Source organism: Bos grunniens, chromosome 7 (assembly GCF_055505025.1).
Source record: "Bos grunniens cultivar Pamir isolate PY7600 chromosome 7, Bosgru_T2T1.0, whole genome shotgun sequence".
Lineage (NCBI taxonomy): Eukaryota > Metazoa > Chordata > Mammalia > Artiodactyla > Bovidae > Bos > Bos grunniens.
Genome location: NC_141171.1, coordinates 52,565,769 through 52,585,322, shown reverse-complemented (window position 1 = coordinate 52,585,322; position 19,554 = coordinate 52,565,769). Strand labels below are relative to the sequence as shown.

The 19,554-nt window shown below is 41.4% G+C and overlaps 1 protein-coding gene across 2 annotated transcripts in view; it reads left to right on the top strand.

Moving 5' to 3' along the window:
* LOC147369551 (protein diaphanous homolog 1-like) overlaps window positions 1-17,374 on the top strand; it is a 46,656-nt gene extending 29,282 nt beyond the window's left edge. Inside the window, exons 2-17 of one of the 2 annotated variants that reach the window (XM_086412095.1) lie at window positions 1,349-1,375; window positions 2,387-2,542; window positions 5,175-5,276; window positions 5,625-5,755; window positions 5,944-6,030; window positions 6,826-6,889; window positions 9,547-9,686; window positions 10,764-10,872; window positions 11,331-11,441; window positions 11,742-11,860; window positions 12,513-12,629; window positions 13,087-13,202; window positions 13,728-13,792; window positions 14,478-14,657; window positions 15,432-16,259; window positions 17,135-17,374. In XM_086412095.1, coding sequence (XP_086268221.1) covers window positions 1,349-1,375; window positions 2,387-2,542; window positions 5,175-5,276; window positions 5,625-5,755; window positions 5,944-6,030; window positions 6,826-6,889; window positions 9,547-9,686; window positions 10,764-10,872; window positions 11,331-11,441; window positions 11,742-11,860; window positions 12,513-12,629; window positions 13,087-13,202; window positions 13,728-13,792; window positions 14,478-14,657; window positions 15,432-16,259; window positions 17,135-17,359 — 2,577 coding nt within the window. In that variant the 3' untranslated portion in view covers window positions 17,360-17,374. The remainder of the gene's footprint in view (window positions 1-1,348; window positions 1,376-2,386; window positions 2,543-5,174; window positions 5,277-5,624; window positions 5,756-5,943; window positions 6,031-6,825; window positions 6,890-9,546; window positions 9,687-10,763; window positions 10,873-11,330; window positions 11,442-11,741; window positions 11,861-12,512; window positions 12,630-13,086; window positions 13,203-13,727; window positions 13,793-14,477; window positions 14,658-15,431; window positions 16,260-17,134) is intronic. The other variant, XM_086412096.1, reaches the window with a different exon arrangement.
* Window positions 17,375-19,554: the final 2,180 nt, after the last annotated feature.

Sequence of the window (19,554 nt, the reverse complement as noted above, 5' to 3'; positions counted from 1 at the left end):
CATCGGGCACATGAGTATAATGACATAGATTTTTCTTGTCTGTAAAAAGGTTAGTAGAATAATTTTGTGGCAGTGTCAAATAGTTCTTCATTAGTTGAAGAATGTTACTCAAGAGGCATTTACTATACTCTTCTAAGAACAGCAAAAATAAGATTAAAAAATGTTTTTGGCTGCACTCAGTGGCATGCGGCATCTTGGTCCCCAACCAGGAATTGAACCCATGTCCCCTGCATTGGAAGGCATAGTCTTAACCACTGGACCTCCAGGGAAATCCCTGGTTTAAAACTAAGTATTAGAATGAAGAATTCCTGCTTTCCTGTACCTGCTTGAATCAGACTTTTTTGGGTAAAGTACAGTATACGTACAGAAGAGAAGAGAATATAAAACATACAGAAAAGTTATAAACAGAACATCCATGTATCCATCATTCATATCAAGAAATAGAATATTATTGTAAGCACCCCTGAAGCCCCCATCCCTTTCTACAGTCATTATTCTTCCACCCACCCCAGGTAACCATTGTTTTGCCATTTGTGGTAATCATTCTCTTTATGATTGTACATGCTAGATAATATAATTTAATTTTGCATGTTTTTCATCTCAGTGTAAAAGAAATAATACGTTCACTTTTATATTGTGAGTAGCTGTGTGTTCATTCACTTTCTGCACGTACTTATTTCCCAGTGTACCATGGTACCAGTTCACCCATTCTACTCCAGGTGGCTGTTTGGATTGTCCTCTGTTTTAGATATTACAGCGTTGCTGTGAACATTCTTGTTATACTCAGCCTGCTATGTAAGTGCAACTTTCTGAAGGAAAGGTAGATTTATAGAAACTGTTGTGTTGAGTTGTGATATAGCTGCATATTTTCACTTTACTAGATTCTGTTTTCCATTGTGTTTTCCAAAGTGGCCGTAACAATTTACATTACACCAACAGTGTGTAAGAGCTCCTGCAACTCTGTGACTAGACACACATGAACATTTTTGCCAGTCTTGAGTGTAAAATGATAATCTTGTTGTGGTTTTGGCCTGCATTTCCTTGTTTACTAATGAAGTTGAACACATTTCATAGGTTTATTGGTCATCTGATTTAGAGTTTTTTTAGTTCTCCACCTCTTTTCCCCAAAAGGGTTATTATATGTTAGTGACCTTAAAACTCCTCCTGCCCCTTACCTAAGGGAATGTGCTAAGGAGTATGGCAGAAATCTAGCTTGTAGGAAGGAGCCTAGATCCTTTCAACTTGTCTTCTCCTCTTTTTTTCCCCAGTCCATCTGGTGTTTAGGAAGTTTCCTGGCATTTCACTGATTTCTCTTCCCTTTCTTCTCCTTCCTTTTTCCTGTTCCTAGACTCTGAAGAGACTCATGGCAGATGAGGTAAGGAAATTTTGTTCAGCATGTGCATGGCTCATTTCCTACACTATGGTATTTGCCAGTTGCAATAACTTTGACTTTCTATAACTTATAAATGTGATATGGGTTCTACTCTCAGGGCCTCCCAAAGCTTTTCTCTAACTCTTTGCTCTGTTTGATTTATTGCATGCATTTCCCTGGCACATTCACTGACTTCCAAGGTTAGGCATGTTCTTTAAACTCCGAGCTGACTTGCTGTCTGGATGTCACTCATTTCATTGGAACCCCAGAATGCTTGCAGATACTAACTGTTATTTTCAAACAGGTAGTGCCGATAAGCTGCAGTTTATCGGTAGCTCTTTTTGAATTGAACACCTGTCCTTGTGGTTTGAGGAATGATTGAGGTTGGTTGACAGAGAGATGGCATATATAGCCCTGAAGCCTGAAGTACAATAGATTATTTTCTTTGTGAAGAGGATTTTGGAGAATATATTTTGAACTTTTGCTGCTTGCATAATACAAGTGCTATGGAGTGTACAGAAGAAAGAAATAACAATGGTTCCTGGTTTTAAGTCATTTCCTTGTTTCTTGTATATAACTTGTATCAAAAGCATGATCAGACTTCTCTCTCGAAGGGAGAGGTCCTCTGAGGATCTGGCCACAGTTGTTATTGGATAGCTAGAGGGAAACAGAGGGCATTTTACTGAGCACGCCACATGTGAGGTGCTTTCAGTTCTGTGTTGCTCGAGGGCTTAGAAATGGCAAAGGAGCTAAAGAGCAAAGTTCTCTTTTTTAGACAGGTTCCAAATTTTAGTATTTCATTCCTCTTATCTTTGGATGAAGGTGAGAGTACAGAGTCAGTGTAGTAAATTAGATACAGGAAAGACTGGTTTCTCTTTGTCATGTCAGAAGAGCCTTGGAACTGTCCACAAACCAAAGGAACCATGGGTGAATAAGAGGCTAGAGGCTATTTGAGGTATGGTTTGTTGTGTAAATAAAAATGGGTCACTGCTAATACTTTTTTCTCTTTCTCAGCTGGAGAGATTTACCAGCATAAGAAGTAAGAAGGAGAAAGAAAAGCCCAATTCTGCTCATAGAAATTCTTCTGCATTTTATGGGGATGATCCTACAGCACAGTCATTGCAAGATGTTTCAGATGAGCAAGTTCTAGTACTCTTTGAACAGATGCTGGTAAGTTCCCGACCTCAAAACATTGCTTCTTCTTGAAAATGCTTTTATGGGCATGTTTGTTGTTCAGTCACTAAGTCGTGTCCGACTCTTTGAGACCTCCTGAACTGTACCTGCCAGGCTTCTCTGTCTATGGGATTGCCCAGGCAAGAATACTGGAGTGGATTGCCATTTCCTTCTCCATTTATAGGCATATTGGGCCCTTTTTCATGCACAGCCCTCCTTAACTAGCCCTTAGTTACAAAAAAAAACCCCTCTAGGTTTAACAGAGAACTTAATAGCAGCTCCATTAATGAAGGGACTAAATATACAGGCACCAATCCGTAGATTGGAATCTGTGAATTAGGCTTAGAAATATCTGATCACTGACCACTTTGTTAGTCTCCTTTAGCCCAGCAGCACTTAAGCCACAAAGATATGGAGTGAATGGGCCAACTCATGTGGTAGTGTGATGACAGCCAGAGTTGATAAAGATTTAAAACATTTACAACAAAATCTCTACAAAGCAGAAACTTTGGAGATGTGGAGAGGTATCATTTGCCCAAGGTCTTCTGTTTAGTGGTAAATATGGAAAGAGAATTCTGATGTTGTTATCACTAGAAGACCTTTAAAGATTGGGGCTGAGGTCAGTTCAGTAATAAACTGTGCATGGATGACACTGACTTTGCCACTCTGAGTGAGGACACTCAGTGAATGTCCACTAGTGCTAAGTGTTGCAAAGTTTTGAGTACATGCTTATACGGTTTCATGAGACCTATGGATTATCTTGCATTTACAATCTCAGCTTCAATTAGAGACTAGTGGCAAGTCTAACTAAGTTAAAAGCATGGGTTTAAAACCCTTAATACAGGGCCTGGCACCTGTGGTAGTAAACCCTCACCAGTACTACTATTATTGCTTTTCACTGAAGCTTTCAGTTTGTCTCATAATAATCCAAGTGTGTTAGGAGTCTAAGAGTATGATCTTTCAAGACAATCTCTTAGGGGCTTTGGATTGCAAATATAGATGTCTTCAGGGCAAGGGGAGGTAGCATAAATAAGTTAGGGCTACATAGTGAAAGTGAAGTTGCTCAGTCGTGTCCGACTCTTTGCGACCCCATGGACTATATCCTCCATCCATGGGATTTTCTAGGCAAGAATACTGGAGTGGGTTGCCATTTCCTTCTCCAGGGGATCTTCCCGACCCAGGGATCGAACCTGGGTCTCCCACATTGCGGGCAGATGCTTTACCATCTGAGCCACTAGGGAATCCCCCAAAGGCTACATAAGAGATGATAAAAAGGAAAGGAGACTACAGTGAAATGAAGAACATTTGGTGTTTTTGTTAAAAGCCAGCCACAATTCACTTCCAGGTTTTGTAGCATTCCTGTTGGGAATGCTAGCCCAGTAGTGCCAGATGTTTCTATTTTTCAAGAAGCCAAAAATCTGTACCTTTTAAAAAAAACAACAAACATCGTTTTTAAAAAACAAATAGCCAGCATTCAGATTTCCCTAATAAGGTCATGAAAAAATTTTTTTTGTTTATTCAAGCCACGATTCCAGATAGAGTCCATTGTAATATTCTCCTAAGTTTCGTTTGAACTACAGATTTTCTTCCTTTTATCCTTCCTATTGCTATAAAAAGTTTCTTGAAGAAGCTGTTTGACTTTTACAGTTTTCTATAATCTTAAACTTGCTGATTGTATCCCTTGGTGCTAGAAATTCACGTTTTTTATGAAGTCTCTCAAATTTAAAATGTTGAAATTTTTAGAAGACAAAGCATACTTAGAAATTTTAGAAGACAAAGAATACTTCATCTTTGGGTCTGATTCAGCCTCAGGGCCACTATTTTGCAATTTTCTGTTCAGTTTATCTATAAAAGGAGGAAGAAAGCACCAGAAATTGAGTCAGAAAAAAGTCAGATTGCTATTACGGTTTGGTGGTGGTGATTCCTTCACACATCACACACATACACATGGAGAAGAAATAGAATATTTCCACTTTTTCCCTCCTATACGTTCCCATTTTAAATAATATTCTGGACTTGTTAGGGTTGAACTTCTGCTCACAGAGATAGGAGGGTCAAACAGATGGTTTCATATGTAACAGGCTCAAGCAGAGCCTTTCTCCTGATAACACACTCCAGATTATGTCTGTTGAGGGAATTTGTCAGCTTCCAGTTTGTTCTTCATGGAGGAGTTTGTCCAGGGACTTAGTTAACCAGGAATAATTGGTATTTAGGCCTAGAGTGGCACAGATTTTGCTGGTGTTTGAATGGTGCCAGTGGTCCAGTGCTTCAGCCTGAAGAAATTACTAAAGTCCATCCCAAGTGCAGAAAATATTAATGCTTTGTTTGTTTTTCTTTCAATAATACAAAGTAAGTTTTCCCTCTGTATTGAGAGTCCATTTTTGTTAGGAGAAAATTTAAGTGTATGTATATAAAAATGTCTGTTGGGATTTATACTAAAATGTTAAGCATATTTATCCCTGAGGAATTCCTATCATCTATGATAGCTTAAGTCTCTAGGGGTCAGGAAAATTTCTTTATTCAGTAAGCATTTAGTGTGTTCATCTCTTCACTAAGTATACTAAATATTAAACACTCAAACTTGTAAGGAATTCAAAGCAATTTTCCCCCTTTTTTCTCCTGCCACTAGCTGGATATGAACCTGAACGAGGAGAAACAGCAACCTTTGAGGGAGAAGGACATTATCATCAAGAGAGAGATGGTGTCCCAGTACTTGCACACCTCCAAGGCTGTGAGTCCTGGGGCAGGTACCCATGACATGGGAGACTGTGCCCCTTATCTTGGCCATGTTTGTTTTGCTACTTTCATAGAACATTTTATGTCCACGTCAGTTCCATTTCATTCTTTTATGTAAACTACTTATTTTTTACCCTCATTTGAGTTACTTTTCTTATATACTTCTGCCTAATTCAATCATCATAAAGTATGTATGAGTAATGGGAAGGAAATCCTGAATCTCATGGTTCTGTTCTATGTATGATGGATGTCTGCCCTCATACTGTTTAAATGGTATTAACTAATACTAGTCCAATTTATGACTGAGTCCAGTGTTTGCTGACCTCTATTTGCTTCTTTGCAGGGCATGAACCAGAAGGAGAGCTCTAGGTCAGCCATGATGTACATTCAGGAGTTGAGGTCAGGCTTGCGGGATATGTCTCTGCTTAGCTGCCTGGAGTCCCTTCGTGTCTCCCTCAACAACAACCCTGTCAGGTGAGGATTCTCAGGTGGAAATAGGAGTAAGAGCCCACTGTAGAATTCACTAGTGGGGATTAGAAATCCGAGGAATCAGGGAAGTATGACAGTGTTCTGGATTGGGAGTAAGAAGTTGCCAGGATACACTTTATTTTGGTGGATAAGAATATATTGATTTGATATTGCATTGTCTTTGTTCCTAACAGTTGGGTCCAAACATTTGGTGCTGAGGGCCTGGCCTCCTTATTGGACATCCTTAAACGACTTCATGATGAGAAGGAGGAGACTGCTGGGTGAGGACTTCCAAGTCTTGTCATCTTCTAGGTGGAGGGTAGTAGAGGAATTGGCTATTCGCTGTAAAGGAGGAAATAAGTTAGGAGTAGGACATTATATGTTAGCTGAGAATGGGGTTTATCGTGGCGGTTACTGGAGGATGAATAATGATTATAGGTACGGGAAAAGGAAGAGGAACTTAAATTTCTCAGTATATACCACATATGATTGTGAGTCTGCCAGCAAAGATTCTTATCCAGTCTGGAAATAGGGTCTGATTAGTCCAAAGCTCTCCCGTGATCTGGTCTGGGTCATATCTCATTTGGAAATATGTGTGATCAGTTTGAGACTAACTTTATGATAGTCTTCAGGGTTGAAACAATTCTTGTACTGACTTAGGTTAGGCTTTCTTGAAGCCAACCTGACCCAGGTTTCTCTACTTCCCCGGATCTTTCCAAAGCGAAACACAGGTCCTGGGCCTTCCTGAAAGTACAGACTTGAAACCTTTGGTGTAGATGAGGCAAGCAGTAATAGATGGGATGCTATTGTGATAGAATTTAGCCCTTAGGAGCCTACTAGAAGTTAAAGGGGAGATTTTAATATAATACTAAATTCTTGGTTAATGAGAGGATTAGCCCGTGGTTCTTTTTTTCAGCTATCTCTTTTTGCCAGTGTTTTAGGACAAAATGCTATGTGCTAGAATTTACTTAACTACTAGTTGGGAGTATTTATAAGACCCTTGTTTATAATTGAAAAGTCAGTGGGAGAGAGGTGTAGAATAAAAGGACTTCACTAATTATGTCTTCTACACACAGAGGCTACGACAGCCGTAACAAGCATGAGATCATTCGCTGCTTGAAAGCTTTTATGAATAACAAGGTAAGATTGTTCCCATTCTCATTCTGACTCCCATCATGACCCCTGTTCTTGCTCTTCTATTGGCAAACTCAAAAAAGAAGGACCTAGAAATACAAGATTCAAGGCTTCTAGCTTTCCCTTTTAGTATCATAACTTTTGATTACCACATACACATACTCTTATGTATCTTTTTCCTCAGTTGTAATGTCTATTTCAGAGGAAAGGCTTAATTTTCTTCTTCTGTTTATACTTTTGTTAATTATTGGATTTCCTGACCTGCAGTTATTAATTTTTGGAGGGTTTACTTTATTCTCTGCTTTATTGTTTTGTCCCCTGTATGTTCGTACTGTAGAATATTTCCTTTCTTTTTTTTTCCTGTCTGTTTAGTGTTTAAACCTAGGGAGCCTTCAATGATTTGTTCCTGAGTGCAAATCTGTCTTCCTGACTGTTTAATTTTACTATAATTACTCCATTGGCTTCTGGGGCATTGAAAAAGAAACATAAGAGTCAGTTTTTATTCTTGGAAGACATAGAATTCTGTTGTGTCTGCTCAGTTCAGTTCAGTTGCTCAGTCGTGTCTGACCCTTTGCAACCTCATGAACTGCAGCACTTCCCTGTCCATCACCAACTCCTGGAGTTTACTCAAACTCATGTCCATTGGGTCGGTGATGCCATCCAATCATCTCATCCTCTGTCATCCCCTTCTCCTCCTGCCATCAATCTTTCCCAGCCTCAGGATCTTTTCGAATAAGTCAGCTGTTCGCATCAGGTGGCCAAAGTATTGGAGTTTCAGTTTCAACATCAGTCCTTCCAATGAATATTCAGGACTGATTTCCTTTAGGATGGACTGGTTGGATCTCCTTGCAGTCCATGGGACTCTCAAGAGTCTTCCTCAACACCACAGTTCAAAAGCATCAATTCTTCTGCACTCAGCTTTTTTATAGTCCAGCTCTCACATCCATACATGACTACTGGAAAAACCATAGCCTTGACTAGACAGATTTTGTTGGCAAAGTAATGTGTCTGCTTTTTAATATGCTGTCTAGGTTGGTCATAACTTTCTTCCAAGGAGTAAGCATCTTTTAATTTCATGGCTGCAGTCACCATCTGCAGTGATTTTGGAGCCCAAGAAAATAGTGTGCCACTGTTTCCACTGTTTCTCCATCTATTTGCCATGAAGTGATGGGCCCGGATGCCATGATCTTTGTTTTCTGAATGTTGAGCTTTAAGCCAACTTTTTCACTCTCCTCTTTCACTTTCATCAAGAGGCTCTTTACTTCTTCTTTACTTTCTGCCATCAGAGTGGTGTCATCTGCATATCTGAGGTTATTGATATTTCTCCTGGCAGTCTTGATTCCAGCTTGTGTTTCATCCAGCCCAGTGTTTCTCATGATGTACTCTGCATATAAGTTAAATAAGCAGGGTGACAATATACAGCCTTGACATACTCCTTTTCCTATTTGGAACCAGTATGTTGTTCCATGTCCAGTTCTAACTTGCTTCCTAACCTGCATACAGATTTCTCAAGAGGCAGGTCAGGTAGTCTGGTATTCCCATCTCTTGAAGAATTTTCCACAGTTTATTGTGATCCACACAGTCAAAGGCTTTGGCATAGTCAATAAAGCAGAAATAGATGTTTTTCTGGAACTCTCTTGGTTTTTCAATGATCTAACGGATGTTGGCATTTTTATCTCTAGTTCCTCTGCCTTTTCTAAAACCAGCTTGAACATCTGGAAGTTCACGATTCACGTATTATTGAAGCCTGGCTTGGCGAATTTTGAACATTACTTGTTGTGTCTGCTAGAAAATTATTTTTTCTATGCTCATTTCTGTTTAGCTATTTTGGGAAACGTGTTCTATCCTATTGTTAGTTTGCTAGGGTTGCTAAAACACAGTACTACCAACCAGGTATCTTAAACAACAGAAGTTCATTTACCTCACAACTCTAAAGGCTGTAAGTCCAAGATCAAGGTGTCAACAAGATTGGTTTCTTCTGAAGGCTGCAAGGGAGGGTGTGTCCCATGCTTTTCTCCTAGCTTCTGGTGTCTTGCTGGCAAGCTTTGAGATTCCTTGACTTTATATACATCACCCAGTCTCTGTCTTTGAGTTCACATGGTGTTCTCACTGTTTGCCTACATTTCCTCTTTTTATAAAGACAATAGTTATATTGGGTTAAGGACCCACCCTACTCTAGTCTGGAGAAGGTGATGGCACCCCACTCCAGTACTCTTGCCTGGAAAATCCCATGGACAGAGGAGCCTGGTGGGCTGTAGTCCATGGGGTCACGAAGAGTCGGACACGACTGAGCGACTTCACTTTCACTTTTCACTTGCATGCATTGGAGAAGGAAATGGCAACCCACTCCAGTGTTCTTGCCTGGAGAATCGCAGGGACGGGGGAGCCTAGTGGGCTGTCTGTGGGGTCGCACAGAGTCGGACACGACTGAAGCGACTTAGCAGCAGCAGCAGCTACTCTAATCTGACCTAATGATAATCTAACTGACTACATCTGCCTGTGACCCTATTTCTAAATATGGTTACAATCTCAGGTACTAGGGGTTAGGGCTTCAACATACGGATTTTGGGAGGAACGCCATTCAACCCATAACAACTCGTAAACTTGTCCCTGGTTAGGTGCTCTCATCTTTAAGCCTCCCTTTTCTGTTTTTGTTCTCCCAGTTTGGAATCAAGACCATGTTGGAGACAGAAGAAGGAATTCTGCTGCTGGTCAGAGCCATGGATCCTGCGGTTCCCAACATGATGATTGATGCTGCGAAGCTGCTGTCTGCCCTCTGCATCCTGCCACAGCCAGAGGACATGTATGTGCCTGGAATGGTTTCTCTTTTTTCTTTTTTATCATCTTCCTTAGTCTTAAGGAATATTGAGTTGCTTGGGTGTCCACTTACTCTTTAATATTAGGTAAGACTACATTTCTTACATGAACACTGTGAATCTTAATATTTATGAATGTTTTTTAAGAGATGGAGGCTGTTCTGCATGTATTGCTGGTTATCAAAGGTACAGCAGAATGCCTCCTAGATCTCCAGTAATGTCTGTATTGTCTAGGACAAGGGTTTCTTTTTACATTTTTTAAAATTCAGAAGTAACACAAGGTTATTTAAAAAATCCGAACAACACAGAAGTATATGAAGTACAATTCAACAATGTCATCCCTTTGGCAAACCCTGTTCTGCAGAGGTGACCACTGTTAATGGTGTGGTGCAGTCTCATGCATCATTTTCTAGCGTAGACAAATATACTAAGTTATAACATACATGCCACTCCAAAAGATGGTATCTTAGAATTAAGGAAAGGAGGTGCTAAGTGGTAAATCCACCTGCCAATGAGGAGATGCTAGAGACACTTCCCCCTGGGTCAGGAAGATACCCTGGAGTAGGAAATGGCAACCTGCTCCAGTATTCTTGCCTGGAAAATTCCATGGATGGAGGAGCCTGGTGGGCTACAGTCCATGGGGCTGCAAAGAGTTGGACATGACTGAGCACACATACATGTATTTTTTGTACTATATATATTATTTCATATTTATGTAGTTATGTTGGGTAGATTTTCTAGGAGTAGGCCAATGTTACCGGCATTAAAAACTGTTACTGTTAAATGCCTCTCCAAGAGTTGTCCAGTTTATACGCCCTAGAACAGGGGTCTTAATTTGGTAAATATGGATAGGAGTCTAGGGCTGGATTTTTAGGGAGTGCATTTTTCTGAAGAGATGGTCCTTAGTTTCCTGGTGATCTGGCCTCTGCTCTATATGATAATAAGAAGAATATGAGAAATCCAGAATGTTGATATTGTCTGTTTCCTAACTGATCTGTGCCCCCATGTAATCTCCCTGACCAGAGCACCTGACTAATTCTCTTCCTTTCCTCACTCTTGGGCAGGAATGAAAGGGTTTTGGAGGCGATGACAGAAAGAGCTGAAATGGATGAGGTGGAACGTTTTCAGCCGCTGCTGGATGGATTAAAAAGTGGGACCTCCATTGCTGTCAAGGCATGTATACCTGTGAAACGGCCTACAAGTAGAATTCAAGATAGAAAGACTGAAGTTCATTTGACCTTTTAAAAGAAGACATGGAGTGGTTACCAACAATGTATTTTATATTTCAGAGTTCTTTCTGAAGGGAAAATGGTTACTCTTCTCTCTAAAAAGCAGAGAAACAACTGTTTTCCTCATTATGAGATGGAAAAAGACATGGTATTTATTTACAAGCTAGGAAAACCAAGGCCTAGAACAAATTACACTTTCAAATCCCCAGAATTCTTTAGACCTCTGAGCTCTCTGGACCTGTGTTTAAACCAGGTTATTTTGCTGTAACAGAAAATCATTTTTGTCGTTTTTATACTGCATCTTCTAGGTTATATTTGGGGGCCTCAGAATGCATGTAAAGAGAATGGATCTTGATCTGTAGGAGTTAACATTGACACAGCTGCTGAATTTTCTTATCTTAGGTGGGATGCCTACAGCTCATCAATGCTCTCATCACACCAGCTGAAGAACTTGACTTCCGAGTTCACATCCGAAGTGAACTGATGCGCTTGGGGCTGCACCAAGTGTTGCAGGTGAGAGGTAGCTCTTCATTAGAAAGGCTGGGCTGGTTCCTCCTGCTCCTATAGCCCCACCATCCCTGGGATAACTTCCATTTTCAGTTTAAAAACCAGGTCGAGGGAGTTCCCTGGTGGTCTACTGGTTAGGATTCAGGACTTTTACTGCTGTGGCCTGGGTTCAGTTCCTGCTTGGGGAACCACAGCAGGTCATGCAGCGTGCCCAGACAAACCAAAAAAAACAGGGTGAAAGGTTTGGGCTTCTAGCCAGCATCAGGCACTTCTGGGTTCCCTGGCCTATATTTCTGACGTTGACAGGACCTTCGAGAGATTGAAAATGAAGATATGAGAGTGCAGCTTAATGTATTTGATGAACAAGGAGAAGAAGATTCCTATGACCTGAAGGGACGGCTGGATGACATTCGAATGGAGATGGAATATCCTTTTACTGACTGGGTTGAAGACAGACAACAATTCAGTTGTTTTCAGTTATAGATCCCTGTATGGAGTGGTGTAGAGTTGATGATCAGAAGAGGGCCTGTCTTCTTAGTAGATAAGGCAGCTGTCTTTTGATTGCTGTGGATTTATTTACCTCAGCATGGACTAGAGAAGTTGGGAAAGGTCATCTGAGGGTTGCTCAGCATGGAAGCAGCCATCATAGTTAGTATAGATCTCCTAGAACACAATAGCTTAGCTTATTAAGATGTGGAACTGGTTTTGGAAGGACATAGGCAAATCAGGGAATAGGGCTGTAACTTGTATGTGCCCCTGTGACTGACATGGGGAATAATTTGGTTACCTATCGATATTTTCCACAAGTGACTTTGAGGCACTTACCTTTTTCTTTCTGGCTATTGCTTGATTTTCAAGCCAAGTACTAGGCATTTTGTCTCTGTGTATAGTACCACTGACTCACTGGTCCTCTGTCCAAAGGAAGTTTACACAGCTTAACGTTTAGGGCAGGGTGTACAGGAGGAACAGCTGTTAGAACAGAAGTGGCATCTTGTTCCTTTTCACGAGAGTTGTCAAGCTACCTGTCAGACATATTTTCTAAGTATATGCTTTCCTTAGCCTCTTTTTCTTTTCCACTGACTTCAGTGAAGTCTTCCAGATTCTCTTAAACACAGTGAAGGATTCAAAAGCAGAGCAGCACTTCCTGTCCATCCTGCAGCACTTACTCTTAGTCCGAAATGACTATGAGGCCAGGTGAGATGGTATACCTTTGGGAAGACTAATCTGAACCTAAATGGAGAGAGCAAAATCCAAGTGAACTGCCCTCTTTCACAGTGGGGTGAAGGCCATAGCCAAGGAAGGCAGCAGTATAAAGTTCTGGAACATGAGATTCAAGCCATAGACTAGAGATTCAGCAGTAGTACTGTCTGTCACAGGCAGGGTCTAGCTTGAATTTTAGATGGAAAAGGATTTATACTCGGAGACAGATGGCAAGAAGTTTTGACTCTCTGAAGTAAATGTGCATAGCTGATGCGGACGAAGGGGATTTCTTAGCATGGCAGCAGTACTCTGTTAATTTTATGAAAAAGTCTTTTCCAGGACATTTATCTTCAGGTCCTTCTATTGTCTAAGCAATTTACCTTTCTTGATCCTGAATACCAAAATTATATTTTGGTTTTCCATTAGTAACCTTGTTTTGTTTCTTTTGTAGACCGCAGTACTATAAGTTGATTGAAGAATGTATTTCTCAGATAGTTCTGCATAAGAACGGGGCTGATCCTGACTTCAAGTGCCGGCACCTCCAGATTGACATTGAGGGACTGATTGGTAAGTGTATTCATCTATTTGGTTCCATGAAACATTGCTTCCACCTTTCATTTTCCATCTTTCTTTCAGTGAAGATTTCAGAGAAGGTACTTTTCTAGCCCATGGGTATTTCCATTTTCACTCTTTCTTTGGTGATATAACAATACCTGTGCTAGGAATATACAGGCCTTTAGTTTATTTCCAGAAAATTCTAAAAATTTTTCCCTTCTAATACACCTCCCCACCTTTTGAAGGGACTTCAGGTATTGTCTCTAACTCCTGCTGGCCCCAGAGATTCATAAGTACTACTTGTAGGTATTCTCTGTGCCACCCAGCATGGTGGCCATACTGTGTAACAGGCACTCAGAAATTATATGTTGAACTTAGCTGAAAGTTCCATTTCTTTGTCTCATACAGAACATTAAGAAGGATAAGAAAAATAACCAAAGGGAAATCTTTGCTACTTTTGTTTATATGGAAGGGCTTAGTGAGAGGGGCAGAGGAGAATTGGGAACTTGACTTCCTGACTCTTTGCCTTCTTTTTAGACCAAATGATTGATAAAACAAAGGTGGAGAAATCAGAAGCCAAAGCTACAGAGCTGGAAAAAAAGGTATGTATGAGAGATCAAAAATAATTGAGCTATATCTTTCTTTGTTTAAAGGTTTTGATTTTTCCAACATGTGACACAGTGACCCATGATACTTTGGAAGCGTTCAGCACACAATAGCAGTTCCTTGGGGAAACCTTTCTGGTGTAGGTTACTCAGTGGAGAAAGTGTGATCATGGTATAGATGTGATCATGAAGAGCTGGTCAGTTGTGAGTTTGCACAGTTCATGGGCCCCTGAGCAGGAGGAAGACAGGTGGCACTCTCATATAATGTTGTCAGCACTTGGGTTTGCTTGATGTCTCAGGGCTCTTAGCCATAGAATAATAGGAACTGGAATATGTCTGAATTCTTTTTCTCTTTGATTAAGGACTCCTATTGTTGATAACTTTGATCCTTGAGACTGTTGGGATTGTGCACCTTAGCTATCCTGGTTAAATGTCCTTAAAATCTTGGTGGTGGTGGCTTTTTTTAAAAATCACTCCCAATTATAGATAGTCTATGGAAATAATCCCTGGCTTCCCCCTCGTTTAACCTTGATTTTAAGGTCAAAATCATGGTGGCCTGTTTTCCCAGGCATTCCTTGGGTCAGTGAGCTCAACAGATCAAGGATTAACACAAAATAGTAAATTATGGGGAATAACACTGGGCTTTTGCTGAGATGGAGAACCTGATTTCTTTCGCTTCTAGCTGGACTCCGAGTTAACAGCTCGACATGAGCTCCAGGTGGAAATGAAAAAGATGGAAAGTGACTTTGAGCAGAAGCTCCAGGATATTCAGGGAGAAAAGGATGCATTGGATTCTGAAAAGCAAAAAATTGCCACGGAGAAACAGGACCTGGAAGCAGAAGTGTCTCAGCTCACAGGAGAGGTAATGTCCTAACAGGGAAGGCAGAGTGACCTGTGACTGCCATCGGCAGCTTCAGGGTGAGCCTGTGTTGGAGCAGGACTCTGTCATCTTACAACTTGGAAGAGTTCAGATACTAATAGGTAATCTAGTTGGGTGGCGCATATTCTTTAAATCATGAACTGTTTTGGGGATAAGTAATACATAAGATAGACAATTTGGAGAATACATAACAACACAAAGAATAAAATGAGTCACAGAACTACCCAGAGATAAAGATAATATTTCTAGTAATTTAGAAATATTCTAGTAAATTTAGGAGTAAATACTAAATAAACTATGCTATTTACTAATTTTCTCTTACTTTAGTCATCTCTGGGTAGATCTATGCCTACATACTCTCTCTGCAGTTATAGATATTTATATGATCTGTGATACCTGATAACTTGATCACTTTATGTGGTTATATTACTACATTTATAACACATATGTTAATTATATAACTAGAATATTTAGTTTACTTGATCTTTGCAATTTCTAATCAAAGGGAGAGTTTAACATAAACTTTGAAGTTGCCTTCTTAATGCAAAGCATACTGAACTAAGAACATGAATACCTGAATTCTAGTTTTGTCTCTGTTGCTAAGTAGTTCTGTGACTTTAGGTAGAGCCTATCAACTAACTGTTTTCACTCCCTTCATGTGTAAAATGAGAAGTTTGGATCAAGTAATTTCTTAGGTTCTTTCCAGTGGTCCCTGAAGTGGAGTGAGACATATTCTTCTTGGTGGTATTTCTGCAGGTCGCCAAGCTGTCCAAGGAACTGGAAGATGCCAAGAAAGAAGTGGCTTCTCTCTCTGCTGCAGTTACTGCTGTAGCCCCTCCTAGCAGTGCTACTGTTACCCCTGCCTCTCCTTTACCTGGTGACTCTGGGCCCGTTATACCCCCTTTATCAGTCCCCACACCCCCTCTTCCTGAGGCCAGGGTCAGTCCTCCTCCACCACCTCCTCCTCCTCCTCTACCTGGGTGTGCTTTCATCCCCCAACCTGGGGGTCCTAGCATTCCCCCTCCTCCCCCTTTGCCTGGAGGTGGTGGCATCCCCCCACCTCCTCCTCCCCCTTTGCCTGGAGGTGTTAGCATCCCCCCACCTCCTCCCCCTTTGCCTGGAGGTGTTAGCATCCCCCCACCTCCTCCCCTGCCTGGAGGTCCTGGCCTCCCCCCACCCCCTCCTCCCCTGCCTGGAGGTCCTGGCCTCCCCCCACCCCCTCCTCCCCTGCCTGGAGGTCCTGGCCTCCCCCCACCCCCTCCTCCCCTGCCTGGAGGTCCTGGCCTCCCCCCACCCCCTCCTCCCCTGCCTGGAGGTCCTGGCCTCCCCCCACCCCCTCCTCCCCTGCCTGGAGGTCCTGGCCTCCCCCCACCCCCTCCTCCCTTGCCTGGAGGACCAGGAATGTTACCTCCCCCTCCCCCTTTTCCTGGTGGAATCCCTCTACCCCCTCCATTTCCTGGAGGCCCTGGCATTCCTCCACCTCTCCCTTTTGGAGTTCCTGCAGCCCCAGTTCTGCCATTTGGATTAACCCCAAAGAAACTTTACAAGCCAGAGGTGCAGCTCCGGAGGCCAAACTGGTCCAAGGTGAGAATTTCTGTCCATCTCTTCATTAGTAGATTAAAAAAAAAAAAACCCTTCAGCTTCCTACTTTGTGTTTTGTGCATGATTGGTCTCCCCTTTCTTATGGTTCACATCTGTGTGTCTTCAAGTTCCACTCATGCATATATTTATTCAGCAGGTAATAGATGTATCCTGCATGCCAGATATCACTTGGGAGAGTTCTTGGAGCCTGTACTCTGCTAGAAAACCTAAACTTATCCTACAGTTAATATTTTTTGCCCTTTTCACTGAGGATATGAGTGCCATGATACTGCACAGTTTGATAATAGTCATTTCACTGATCTGCAAGGTACTGATAATTTTACTGATCCAAAAGTCATAGATTTATGGATACAGCCCCCTACCACCTCTGCCCACCCAGTAAATGAGTTACACAGGATATGATTGCACAGGTAAGGTATGTGTTTGAGACCCTTATGATTCTACATCAGTCCTTTGCTTTTGGAAACCAAGTGAAAATAAAGGAACTTAGGGATTTGTTCGTAAAATGAATGAATTTGGTACATTTAGCCACATTGATGGGGAAAGTGTAATGTAAAGCAAGGGAAGATGTAAAATAAAGCCTTATTCCTTCTAAAAGTAGAGGATTTGGGGTTAGAAGGAGGATAAGCAGCATATCTGAGTCTAGTTTCTGAATAAACACCAATAAACACACAAGCTGGAATCATCATCTGGCCCACCACAAAGAGCATAGCTGTTCTCTGCATCCCAGGTTAGTCTTACTCTAGTAAGATGTTGACAGTACCAGCCAGCTGCCGCTTTTGCATTTCAGTCAGTTTTCTAGGATGGGAAGTACAGAGCTCGGCTTAGTAACTCTTAACACCTGCCTGTGTCTACAGTTTGTCGCTGAGGACCTTTCCCAGGACTGCTTCTGGACAAAGGTGAAGGAGGACCGATTTGAGAACAGTGAACTTTTCGCCAAACTTACCAGTACCTTTTCTGCCCAGACCAAGAGTGAGTCCTTTCCTCTTTCTGGCAAAGGGCCAGACTTAAGACTAGGGGCCAGACTAGGACTTAGAAGGTTCATTAAGGTGGTCTCCCATTTCTTTCCCTTCCCTGGGTGAGGACTGGGGGGTCCTATTCAGAAGAAAGTAAGTTTGGTTTTGTATTCTGGGGATGCTGGAGTTGGCAAAGAGAACTATTGCCTATAGGTGTTTTATCCCCCAGTTTTTGTGCATGTAGGTATTTTATGTCAGTGGAGCATGTGGGGATGTGAGATTAACATCACAGAGCTCAGGCTGGGCCCATCTTGAAAGGGTTCTGGCACTGCCTTTAAGGCGCCACCCTCAAACCTATATACGTAGTTGATCAGAGTTGGGCAGAGTCCTTAGTATTAGTAGGTCCAGTGGCTGAGCAACTGTCTTTGTACAATAACAGAGAACCATACATGATCCCTTTTTTTTTTTCATTTCTTTCCAATATCTGATGCTTTCTCCTTCCTGGCCATTTGCTCCTGCAGCTTCAAAAGGTAAGAGTACCGAAGAGCCATGTAGTTGAGTCTCTTGAATATTAGAGAAAACAGTGAAACAGATGTAAAGGAGTTTCTCTTTGAAAACTAAGACTAGAAACCGGGGACTCATTTCTCTTTTGCTAGTTTTTTTAAGAGTCCAGAAGGACCAGTAACTCATGTTAACTGACAAGGATGAAAATTATTTTAAATCAAAGCTACCATATACTTGTTCTTTCTTTGGAAAGTGAGGGACAGCTTAAATAATAATGCTGTTACTTCACATTTGTGTTGTGTTTTACAAATTTGAAAGTTCTTGAGCATATTTTACCCTGTTAAACCTGCAAAGAAACCTTATGAGATAGGCAGGGTGTATGTCATCTCCATTCCATAGTGTTCAGACTGATTAGTTAAGTAGCTTGCCAAAGGTTGTATGACCAGATCCAGGGATCCTGACTTTTGGTCTGGCTTTTCATATAAATTCTTGCTTTTCATCTTCACCTTCGTATCTTCCCTTTTATTTTAGAAGAGCTGATCTCTTTTGGCCTCTTCTTTCTTCACTTCCTAATTTTTGTGGTTTCATGCTGTTTTGTGATGGGGCATTGTAGTTATTTCCCTAGAGGGATGCAGTATTTGAAAAATACTGTTATGCCTAATAATAGAACCTAATAATTTTGTATTTCCAACTTCTACCAGCTTTTTTGTTTATTTAGAGGTTTATTTTGATCCTGGTGATAACAATTGAGTGCAACTTTAGAGCATTCCCCTTCACCAGTCAGAGCATTCCCCTTCACCAGTAAATAAGCATTTTTAAAGACAATTACTACCTTTTTCCTTAAGTGATCTGATGAGACTAGGCTCCACTTTGTTCTACTAAGAAACCTAATGGAGAGAGTACCCTGCTGCCTAGTGATGAGGATTCAGTGCTTTCACTGCAGAGGCCCAAGTTTGGTCCCTGGTTGGGGCCTCATCCCACATGCTACATGGCATACCTCTGTTAATTGTTCAGTCATGTCCAACTCTTTGCTACCCCATGGACCGTAGCCTGCCAGGCTCCTCTGTCCATGGGATTCTCCAGGCAGAATACTGGAGTGGGCAGCCATTCACTTCTCTGGGGGAAATTTCTGACCCAGAGATTGAACCCAGGTCCCTTCTTTGCAGGCAGATTTTTTATCATCTGAGCCCCCAGGAAAGCATGGCAGGGCCAAAACAAAAACAAAAACCCAAAACAACCCATGCTGCTGGCAGCCCTTAGGTATATGTGTGTATCTGGGAGTCAAAGATCACAGTGCTTAGGCCTGTCTTGCTGCCCTAGCATTCAGGGCAAAATTGTCTTTTCCTGTAAGAGATTTATCACCTTCTGAACTAAAGTTCAGCCCAGAAAATTACTTCCACTCTCTTGGTTAAAAACGCTGTGATAAGGATTTGTACTACTCTAGAATATCAACAAAGACTGGTTGGTGACAATGAAAATCAATATCAAATTTGCTAATTTGTAAGTTCACAGACTCTACAATCTCTGTCACTTTCTTTCTGGTAGCTTCCCTGAGTGCCACTGCAAATGAAAGGATTCCTTTTCCTCCCTGCTCCGTCACCATCCTTCTTTTATTCTGTACATTTGTATTGCTGTTGATAGCAGCAGACTTTTCTTCAGTTTAGTGGTTTTCCTCGGCATTACATTCCCACTATGAATTGGTGTATAATGTTTTTTAAATATCTAAGCAAGACCTTACTCATCTTTTATTATTTTTCAATAGTGTAACCAAACTTTTCAGTGTTCCTTTAGTCTCAGTTTCTGCCCTGGAAACTACT